Source organism: Hemitrygon akajei, chromosome 29 (genome assembly GCF_048418815.1).
Source record: "Hemitrygon akajei chromosome 29, sHemAka1.3, whole genome shotgun sequence".
In the NCBI taxonomy this organism is placed as follows: domain Eukaryota; kingdom Metazoa; phylum Chordata; class Chondrichthyes; order Myliobatiformes; family Dasyatidae; genus Hemitrygon; species Hemitrygon akajei.
Genome location: NC_133152.1, coordinates 3,870,154 through 3,881,958, shown reverse-complemented (window position 1 = coordinate 3,881,958; position 11,805 = coordinate 3,870,154). Strand labels below are relative to the sequence as shown.

General features: G+C 41.0%; 1 protein-coding gene across 4 annotated transcripts in view; it reads right to left on the bottom strand.

Moving 5' to 3' along the window:
- Nucleotides 1-1,510: 1,510 nt before the first annotated feature.
- LOC140718555 (tyrosine-protein kinase STYK1) overlaps nt 1,511-11,805 on the bottom strand; it is an 88,283-nt gene continuing 77,988 nt past the window's right edge. For all 4 annotated transcript variants that reach the window (XM_073032515.1, XM_073032514.1, XM_073032516.1 and 1 more), the window contains exon 10: nt 1,511-2,618. In XM_073032515.1, the coding sequence (XP_072888616.1) occupies nt 2,447-2,618 (172 nt within the window). In that variant the 3' untranslated portion in view covers nt 1,511-2,446. The remainder of the gene's footprint in view (nt 2,619-11,805) is intronic.

The window sequence follows — 11,805 nt, the reverse complement described above, 5'->3', positions numbered from 1 at the left end:
ACAATTTTCTATGTGGTGGTGTGCTGGGGCAATGTCATCAATATGGGTGATGCCTATAGGCTCAATAAGCTGATTAGAAAGGCTGGCTCTGTCATAGGAGTCAAACTGGACACACTGGAGCCTGTGGTGGAACAACAGATCCTCCAGAAAATCCTGGCAATTCTGGACAATATTTCTCACCTTCTTGACTGACCAGAGGACCACTTTTAGTAATAGACTAAGAGAACTGCGCTGCTCCAAAGAGTACTACATGAGGTCATTCTTACCCTCGGCCATTAGGCTCTATAATGAGTCAACCTATAGCCGGGGAAGTAATGAACCCCTCCTGTTAGACTGTTTGAGGTAACTTGTCTTTTTATTCTTTCTTACTTCTCTTCCAATATTTGTAAATTTGTTCATCTGTGTACTTGTAATGTTACTGTGACATTGTAATTTCCTTTGGGATCAATAAAGTATGTATCTATTTATGGTGGATAAAAAACATTTTCCTCTTAGCGGTCAATCACAGCAACGTTTGTCATGTGAACTTTTGGCATTATGCTCTCTTACATACAGGTATTTTGACAGAGATAAAGGATGCTGGAATTAACAATGTCTAATAAGAGGAATATTCTAGAGGGGGATGTGTGATTGTCACAAGCAGGGAGTAGCAAGAAGTTCAGAATACAGGCCTTAAATATCACTGAAAGTGTTAGAGTTAATATCTAAAAGGCAAGGCATGGTAAAGTCTACCTTTTAGGTATTAACTCTACACTTTCAGTGATATTTAAACAATACACTGCACTAATTAGTCTTTTCCTGCATACTAAACTGCTATAGATTTCTAATAGGGATGATCAGTTTATTTTTTGCTTCAACCACTCTACTTGTAAAGCAGGTTTTTACTGAATGTTTGAGAAATTCTGGAGTCATCTCAACCTCGCACTGTAACGCTGGGTGAATTTTCTTCCAAGAGGTGGGATGTGATGGGCAGCTTTGATTGAAACACTTGGAAGATTACAAGTTCCTATATTACATAGAAATACATCTAAATAAACTTGCAGAAAAGAAATTTAAATCTGGTTAATTTATGTCTGCTTTCTAATGCAATCATAATGGAACATTCTAATTAATGTGGAATGGCAGAAGCAGCATTTCGAGATCAGCTCTGGATTTCTTTGCTCATGCCACCTTCCAAATTCCAGCACCCAACTCTCCTGTTCTTGCTGACCTTGGAAGTTTTGCTTTCCTTTTATAAAAATGCCTGATCTGATCCGTTTATGGGCAATGCAACAAAACAATCTCATGTAGGTGTCTTTCTGTGCCCCAAGCAGTGCTCCAACGCTCAACCTACCTAATATCAGCCACTTTGAAATAGCCCAGAGTTCATCCTTTTTACTTGTTGGCCTATATAATGTACTTTAATGATGTATTAAATGTTCTGTATAATAAACTAGAATGTACTCAATAAGATGATTTATTTTTTAATTAATATACAGTTTCATTGAAAGAAATAAAAGAAACAGATCACTTTCTAAAAACAACACTGTGGAAAGTCTGTTGAGTACTGTAGGTCTTTAACTCTCCATTGAATAAAGGGTGTTACTTGACTAATAAGATATGCATGTTTCACTTCATCTTTTTTAAAATCAGTAATTCAAAGGACAAAATTGGGGTATAGCAACTGGGATTCAACTTTACAGACTCTTCATTCTCCCTGGTTGTTTTCATCACCTATGCATATTGTCTCCAAATGTAACCAATTTTCTATTGGAGTCTAATGTGTGTTAACATTTTAGGTTAATACAGATAGCCTGAACACCTATCATTGACATGGAAAACTTGCTGCAGGTATTTGTTAAATATTACTAGTCAAATAAACTGGAGACAAATCTTGGCATAGAATTTGTTTTCTTCAAAGGATAAAGTTCATTTCTCTGATGATGTAATAATTATAACTTATGTAATTATTATAAGTTTAGCATAATAGCTCCTGAAACTTTATTTGTGTCATTTTCTTTACAATTAGCATATTCTGCCATGTTCTGTGAACTCTGCTAGTGTATGGCTCTGGCTGGTTGATTTAATAAATGGCAATGATCACAAGAGAAAAAAAAATCAGGCTCAGATGAATGCAGAGTGCTGGTTTTGTAAGTTGCTCTGTATTACATTCAAGCAATCACTGAATTTCACCAACAACAATGTAACCTTCTGTTGCTTGGTATCTTCATCTTTAGAAAGTTCCTCCAAGTCTGCAGTCACAACCCAGTGTTGGATTAATCCATTGCATAATCTAAACCATTCACATCTTTTGGTTATGGCCTCCAGAGTGCAATTCCCAATTCTACATAGCAGTCAGTATACTGCCACTGAGATTAACACTCATGGGTCTGTAATGAGCACAGAGCTCCAACCACTTCCAGTTCTGAAACGGTCCTAGTCCAGCTGCATTTCCACACCCTTCTCATTAGAAAACCCCAGCAGTATGTTTGTATTCTTCCAGGTCCAGGCTGTCGGCTACCTGTAGCAATTCAACTCCAGCAGCTGTATTCATCAAGGAATTCAGTTTATTGATCAGTTCTGACCAGTTTGGACGATCATACGCTTTCCACTGCCAGCAATGTTTCATCAAGTCATATCTAGAAGGGAAATAGAAAAAAACAGTTACAGCTTGTAATTTTTCAGGTTCGTATTTATACACTTAAAATTGATATTAATACTAGAAGGAGCAGAAAATTTGGGGGCAAAACATTATTGAAGCCACTATTGCAGATTCCTGCTTTAAACAGAAGTTATGATAATAACGTCATAATAATCTTCCCCTCTCCTTGTAGCATCAAATTTGTTCTGAGTAAGAATATCACTATGACTGAGCACTGGTGCAGTAGCTTCTCTATCAATCGCTTAGCGATTGATGTCAACATTTTGTTATGTTTTTTAGGCTAATTCATTTCTCATTCGAACTGAATGGAGCAACATTGTCTGCATATTGCTTTCATTTAACTGAAAAACGGGAAATGGAGACCATTCCTGCTATCAAATTTGTTTTGGCTCTTTCAGACACTATGACCACTTTGCACGATGATGGACTTCATTTTTGTTTAAATTGTGTTCTTTCTAGTAAAGATTTTCCATAATTTATGCCTTGCTTGTGAATGGTCTGTATCTAATGTTCTGCTGCAAGTAAGTTTTTTGCACTGCACTTGTACATACAGTGCCTATAAAACATATTTACCCCCTTTGGAAGTTTTTATGTTTTATTGTCTTACAACACTGAATCACCGTGGATTTAATTTGGCCTTGTTTTTGACACTGATCAACAGAAAAAGACTCTATTGTGTCAAAGTAAAAACAGATCTCTACAAAGTGATCGAGATTAATTACAAATAAAAAACACAAAATCATTGATTGTGATAAGTATTCAGCCCCTTCAAGACAGTATTTATTATATGTAGCTTTAGCAGCAATTATAACCTGGAGTCTGTGTGGATAGGCATCTATCAGCTTTGCACATCTGGACACTGATTTTTCCCCATTCTTCTTTACAAAACTGCTCAAGCTCTAACAGATTGCATGGGGATTGTAAGTGAACAGCCCTTTTAAAGTCCAACCACAAATTCTCAATTGGATCGAGGTCTGGACTCTGACTTGGCCAATCCAGAACATTAACTTTGTTGTTTTTAAGCCTTTCCTGTGTAGCTTTAGCTTTATGCTTGGGGTCATTGTCTTATCAGAAAACAAACTTTCTCCCAAGTTGCAGTTCTCTTCCAAACTGCATCAGGTTTTCCCTCCAGGATTTCCCTGTATGTTGCACCCTACTTTTACCCTACACCCTACTTTGACAAGCCTTACAGGGCCTGCTGCAGTGAAGCATCCCCACAGCTTGAGGCAGCCCCCACTATGCTTCATGGTAGGAATATGTGTTTTTAATCATTCACAGTGTTTGGCTTACTCTAAACATAACATTTAGTCTGATAGCCATGAAGCTCAATTTTGGTTTCATTAGACCCATAGAACCTTCTTCCAGCTGACTTCAGAGTCTCCCACATGCTTTCTGGCAAACCCTAGTCAAGATTTCACAAGAGTTTTTTTCCCCAACATTGCCACCTTCCCATAATGCTGTGACTGCCAGGCAGCAATTGTTGTATGCTCAGCCTCTTCCATCTCAGCCACTGAACCTTGTAACTCCTCCAGAGTTGTCTTAGGTCTCTTGGTGGCTTCCCTCCCTCTCTCCCTTCTTACACAGCCACTCAGTTTTTGAGGACAGCTTGCTCTTGGCAGATTTACAGCTATGCCATATTCTTTCCATTTCTTGATAATTAACTTCACTGTACTCCAAGAGATATTCAGTGACTTGGAAATTCTCTTGTATCCATCTCCTGACTTGTGCTTTTCAATAACTTTTTTGCAGAGTTATGTGGAGTGTTCTTTTGTCTTCATGGTGCACTTTTTGACAGATAACTGACTCACCAGCAGTTAAACCTTCCAGATACAGGTGTATTTTTACTACAATAAATTGAAGCACCTTGACTGCACACGGTGATCTCTATTTAACTATTTATATGACTTTTAAAACCAATTGGCTGCACCAGTCATGATTTGGTGGGTCATTTTAAAGGACTGGGGTGAATAATTATGCAATTATTTTCTGTTTTATATTTGTAAGCAATTTAGGTCATTTTGTGGAGATCTGCTTTCACCTTGACACAAAATAGTCTTTTTCTGTTGAGCAGCATTACAAAAGGCAAATTAAATCCACTGTGATTCAATGTTGTAAAACAATTAAACATGAAAACTTACGGGGGGTGAATACTTTCTATAGGTGCTATATGCTTGCAGGTATGACTTCATTTCCCTGTCTTGCAACTTCCCCACTTTACACCAAACTTTTTCCTATGGTCATCTCTTTGAATATTCCTCAATTCTAAGAACTAACCCTCCCAACCCCAAGATCATTTCTGAAACAAAGTAACAATCATCTCTCTAAGCCCCTCCACACCCACCTGGAACCTTCATAGTGATTCTCCTACCAATGGACTGCTTTCCAATCCCAGCATATGATCCTTCCCATTCCTACAATGATCATTTCCTTAAACACACACTGAAACAAGAATCCACTTTCCAAATCCTGCTAAAATATTCTCCCTTCATCTCTTGAGTTCACCCCTTTATGATTGATTCCAATAATTCCTCTCAATGTCTTTCCTCTGCAATGCTCTTTTTTGCCAGTAGACATTCTACAACTCATGGATAGCTCAGCAGACGGTCAATAAATTGGCCAGATTCCAGTGCTCCCAAGCTATATGAATTCAAATAGTTCAAGTTAATTTCTTCTTGCACATCTCCACTCCAGTGTGATCCTCTCCACTTTGACCAGCCACTCCAGAGAATCATCTTCTGCATTCTCTCCAAGGTCTTCATAAAGTCTTGCTAGGCAGCCCTAACAACAGCAAGGACCAAACTGTTCCAAGCCATTAGAGGGGCAAAGCGTGCACAGGCCCAGCGAATCCATAGCCACTTCCAGGACAGCGGCAACACATGGCGCATGTGGAAGGGCATCCAGGACATCACCAATTACAGGACAACATCACCTGACTGTGCAGGTGATGCCTCCCTCCCAGATGCGCTGAATAACTTCTACGCGTGTTTTGAGGTGGAAAATGACGTGGCGGCGAGTAAGTCCACCCCTCCTACAAATGACCAGGTGCTGTGTCTCACTCACCGTGGCCGATGTGAGAAGAACCCTGTGCAGGGTCACCCCACGGAAGGCTGCTGGACCAGACAATATCCCTGGTAGAGTGCTCAGAGGATGTGCAGACCAGCTAGCAGATGTTCTCACTGACATCTTCAACATCTCCCTGAGCAGCGCCACCGTTCCAATGTGCTTCAAGGCCGCCACCATCGTCCCTGTGTTGAAGAAGTCTTAAGTGTCCTGCAGTTTGCGTCCCGTCCCAACCGCTCAACAGATGATGCCATTGCCATCACCCTCCACCTGGCCCTAACCCACCTGGACAAAAAAGACACATACGTTCGGATGCTGTTCATAGACTTCAGTTCAGCATTCAACACAATCATCCCTCAGAAAATGATTGGAAAGCTGAGCTTACTGGGCCTGAACACCTCCCTCTGCAGCTGGATCCTAGACTTCCAGACAGGGAGACCTCAGTCAGTCTGGATCGGGAGAAGCATCTCCAACACTATCACACTGAGCATGGGTGCTCCCCAGGGCTGTGTGCTCAGTCCACTGCTGTTCACTCTGCTGACTCACAACTGTGCTGCAACACACAGCTCAAACCACATCATCAAGTTCGCTGATGACACAACCGTGGTGGGTCTCATGCCAGTTCTTTGGCTATATTTAAGAGGGAGTTAGATATGGCTCTTGTGGCTAAAGGGATCAGGGGATATGGAGAGAAAGCAGGTACAGGGTTCTGAGTTGGATGATCAGCCATGATCATACTGAATGGCGGTGCAGGCTCGAAGGGCTGAATGGCCTACTGCAACTATTTAATATATTTCTATGTTTCATCAGCAAGAACGATGAGTCAGCTTACAGAAAGGAGATGCAGCGGCTAACGGACTGGTGCAGAGCCAACAACCTGTCTCTGAATGTGAACAAAAGAGATGGTTGTTGACTTCAGGAGGGCACAGAGCGACCACTCCCCGCTGAACGTCAACGGCTCCTCGATAGAGATCGTTAAGAGCACCAAATTTCTTGGTGTTCACCTGGCAGAGAATCTCACCTGGTCCCTCAACACCAGCTCCATAGCAAAGAAAGCCCAGCAGCCTCTCTACTTTCTGCGAAGGCTGAGGAAAGTCCATCTCCCAACCCACATCCTCATCACATTCTACATTAAGAGCATCCTGAGCAGCTGCATCACTGCCTGGTTTGGAAATTGCACCATCTCGGATCGCAAGAACCCTGCAGTGGATAGTGAGGACAGCTGAGAAGATCATCCCGCCATCACGGACATTTACACTACACATTGCATCCGCAAGCAGCATTATGAAGGACCCCGTGCACCCCTCATACAATCTCTTCTCCCTCCTGCCGCCTGGGAAAAGGCACCGAAGCATTCGGGCTCTCACGACCAGACTATGTAACAGTTTCTTCCCCTAAGCCAGAGGTGTCGAACTCAATTGCACATGGGGCCAAAACTCAAAGCACACTTTAGGTCGCGGGCCGAACAGGATAAACATTTATTGAACACACTAAAACTAAACATTTTTTGAACATAAATATGAATAAAAACAGACAGGAATATTATTCCAGAAAAAATAAACTAAAACTTTAAATAACTTAAATATTTTGCTCTCCATAAAAATATCTCCTGTCAGTATTATACAAGTTAGAAATATGAGCATGCTGCAAAAAAAACCCTGAAAATATAAATAAAATTTGTGCTTTTCAGCAAAAGTTAAAACAACAACAGATCAAAACACTCAGTTTTCTTTGCTCTTATGCCGTTTTGTCAGAGCTGGATGCTTGGCATCTTTTCTTGGCAATAATTTCGTTTAGGTTTGGTGTAAGGTTCTGTGTTGTGGAGATTCTCAGGATGGACTGCAGTGAGACGACTCCTGTGTGATGTTTTGTTAATCTTCATCACTGAGAAAAGCTTCTCACACAGATATGTGCTACCAAACATGCACAAAGTTCGAGCCGCATGTAGACGGAGCTGAGGCATTGCTTCAGGAATGGAGCGAATAAACTGTACGGGCCCTGCAGTGTCGTACTTTGCCTTCGGCGTCCCATTACACTGCAGCTCTATCAGCTCCATCTGAATCTGTACAGGTGCAGTTTCCACGTCAACGGCAAATGGGTTGCGAAGCAGCTCGAAATTAATTATTTGTGCTTCAAAGTCACCAAAGCGCCGTGCGAACTCAGTGCGAAGAATAGCGTTGTATACAGCAACAGACGCTTGACGCGGGAATGTTCCGGGGTGGCCTATCGGCAGCTGTTGCGCTGCATTATGGGATCTGTAGTTTGTGTGTTATCAGCGCTTCATATCGCCGGTCCATTAATAATTAAAATAATAGATCTATCTAAAATGATCTCGCGGGCCGGATATAATTGTACGCCGGGCCGGGTATGGCCCTCGGGCCTTGTGTTTGACACCTATGCCCTAAGCTATCAGACTCCTCAATACCCAGAGCCTGGACTGACACCTTGCCCTATTGTCCTGTTTATTATTTATTGTAATGCCTGAACTGTTTTGTGCGCTTTACACAGTCCTGGGTAGGTCTGTAGTCTAGTGTAGTTGTGTTTTTTTTCTCTGTTGTTTTTTACATAGTTCAGTCTAGTTTTTGTACTGTGTAGTGTAACACCATGGTCCTGAAAAACATTGTTTCATCTTTACTATGTACTGTACCAGCAGTTATGGTGGAAATGACAATAAAAGTGACGACTTGACTTGAGTTCATAACCTTCCTTAAATGTGGTGCCCAGAACTGTACAGTGCCTTTTAAAAGTATTCAGCCACCAACCCTCTGTTCACCTAAATGAGTATTAAACCAAGGATTTTGATCAATTTGATGAGAATTTTTATTTGTGGATCACGTTCTCCTTTTTTCACATTAGAGTCCAAAGAACAGGGAAAATTAGACAGAATGAAGAACTAATAATTCAAACTTTACACAACGTGATAGAGCCCATTCATCCTTGCAAAATTGCTCAAGCTGTGCCAGGTTAGTTGGGAAGCGGCAGTGGGCAGCAATCTTGAAGCCTTACCAGAGATGTTCAATTAGTTTAAGGTCAGGACTCTAAGTGGGACATCAATTTTCTTCATTTGAAGATATTCCATGGTTGTTCTGGCAGCGTGCTTTGGGTTATTGTCCTGCTGAAAGACTAACTCCCGCCCCAGTTTAAGCTTTCTGGCAGAGGCTAGTAAGTTCTTGTCCAGGATCTCTCCGTATTTAGCAGCATTCACCTTCCCATCAATCCTGACCAGATTTCCTGTCCCTGCTACTGAAAAGCATCCCAATAGCATGATGCTACCCCCACCATGCTTCACAGTAAAGTTTCACTTTAGACTCATCTGACCACAAGACCTTTATCCACAACTTTACAGTATCTTCTAAGTGACGCTTTGCAAAGTATTAACAGGCAAGGACATGATTTTTTTAAGCCAGGACTTCTTCCTTGACAGTCTTCCATGAATAACATTTTTATGCAATGCTTAGAGATTACAGAGCCATGATACATCTCCAATTGCAGTCACTGACTTCTGCAGCTCATTTAATAGAGTTGGTGTCATAGTAACCTCTCTTACATGCCATTCTTCTCTGGCACCCTGACCAAGGCAGTGTGGCTGCGTTTCATATTTTTCCAGTATTTCATGATGAACTGCACTGAACTCTGAGGTATGTTCAGTGGTTTTAAAATTGTCTTGTACCCTTCTCCAGATTTGTGCTTTCCAGGACTTGTTTTAAATGCTCTTTTGTCTTCATTTTGGTTTGGTCTGTTGAAAATCTACCATACTGTTGGAGTTTATAGAGAGAAGGGGCAATTATTCTTATGAATTCATTGAAAACAGGCGATCCTCCAATTTACTACATCAACAAATTGGGTGAGTTGGTAAGATAATGTGCAGTAATGCAGCTGAGAAAGGTTAGCGCAGTATTTATAAAGGGGATGAATACATTTTCAGCTTCACAATTTTGGCTTTTAATTTTTAGTAAATGCTTGACGGGTTTTGGAATTTTTCTTTTGATTTGACATGTTTTGTAAAATATCTCAGTAGGAGTAGGATCTCAGAAATCCTACTTTTATATATTTAAAATTTTTTAAATAAGACAGTATCATGTGAACATTGTTGTGGAGGCTAAGTATGTTTCCAAGGCACGGCACACAATACATTATCTGTGCTCAGTAGTGTTTTGTACAGCTTGGTTTTACTTGCTGGCTTTTATACTTGTTCCTCTATCAACAGATGAATTTGTGACATTGACCAGTACATGGGATTGAAATATAGCAATAATGGAAACAAATTTAAGGGACGGGCAGAATTGGCAACTCAATATACCAGGGTATCAATGCTTCTGATGTGACAGAGGTGGAGATCAGAGATGAGGGGGAGCTGCTACATTGATTAGACCACAAGATATAGGAGCAAAACTAGGCCATTTTACCTATCGAGTCTGCTCTGCCATTTTCTCATGGCTGATCCATTTTTCCCTTCAACCCCAATCTCCTGCCTTCTCCCTGTATCTATTCATGCCTTGACCAATGATGAGTCTGTCAACCTCTGTCTTAAATATTCAGAGGTTATATTTAACCTCTAAGAGCCCTTAGAAGCCAGTGATCACAATATGACTGTGTTCAACTTGAAATTTGATAGTGAGAAAGTAAAGTATGACATAACAATATTTCAGTGGAGTAAAGAAAATTACAATGGTATGAGAGAGGAGCTGGCCAAAGTAAATTGGAAGGAGCAGCTGGCAAGGATGACATGGAGCTATGGAGGCCAGGTCACCGGGTGTATTTAAAGCAGAGATCGATAGATCTTTGATTGCAACAGCATCAAAGGTTACAGAGAAAAGGCCAAGGAATGGGGTTGAGGAGGCGAAAAAAGGATCAGCCATGATTAAATGGTGGAGCAGAATCGATGGGCCAAATGGCCTAATTCTGCTGCTATGTCTTAAGGTCTTGGCCTCCACAGCCACCTGTGGCAACAAATTCCACAGATTCACTACTCTCTGGCTAAAGAAATTCTTCCTCATCTCTGTTCTAAAAAGACAAACCTGTATTCTGAGACTGTGTCCTCTGGTCCGAAACTCTCCCACCACAGGAAACATTCTCTCCACATCCACTCTATCAAGACCTTTCGCTATTCAATAGGTTTTAATTAGTTCACCCATTATTCTTCTGAATTCTAGTGAATACAGGCCCAGAGCCATCACATGCTCTTCATTAGACAAGCTGTACAATCCTGGAATCATTTTCGTGATTTCCTTTGAACCTTCTCCAGTGTCAGCACATCCTTTCTAAGATAAAGGACCCAAAATGGCTCACAATGCTCCAAGTGAGGCCTCACCAATGTTTTCTCTTCATTTACAAAATAGAATACCCTTTTATTTCTTATAGCAAAGTGCATGACCATATACTTTCACTTCTTTGTCTACTCCCCTAATGTTTAAGTCCCTCTGTAGCCTCTCTACTTCCTCAAAACTACCTGCCTCCCCATCTGCCTTTGTATTGTCCACAAACTTTGCAACAACGTAATCAATTCCATCATCCAAATCATTGACACATAACAGAAAAAGCAGTCCCAATACAGACCCCTGATGAACACACCGGTCACCAACAGCGAACTAGATAAGGCTCCCTCTATTCTCACTCTTTGGCTCCTGCCAATCAGCCAATGTTGTATCTATGCTAGTATCTTTCCTGTAATGCCATGGGCTCTTGTTAAGCAGCCTCTGTGTGGCACCTTGTCAAAGGCCTTCTGAAAACACAATTACATAACATCAACTTGTTTTCCTTTATCTATCCTGCTTGTTATTTCTTCAAAATATTCCAACAGATTTGTCAAGTAAGATTTTCCCTTGAGAAAACCATGCTGACTAAAGTCTATTTTATCATGTGCCTCCAAGTACCCCGAAACCAAATCCTTAACTATCAACTCCAACATCTTCCCAACCACTGAGGTCAGACTAACTGGCATGTAATTTCCTTTCATCTCCCTCTCCCCCTTCTTGAAGAGTGGAGTTACATTGGCAATTTTCCAGACTCCGGAATCAAGCCAGAATTCCTCGATTCTTGAAAGATCATTACTAATGCCTCCACAATCTCTTTAAGCCACCTCTTTCAGAGCCATAGTGTGTACA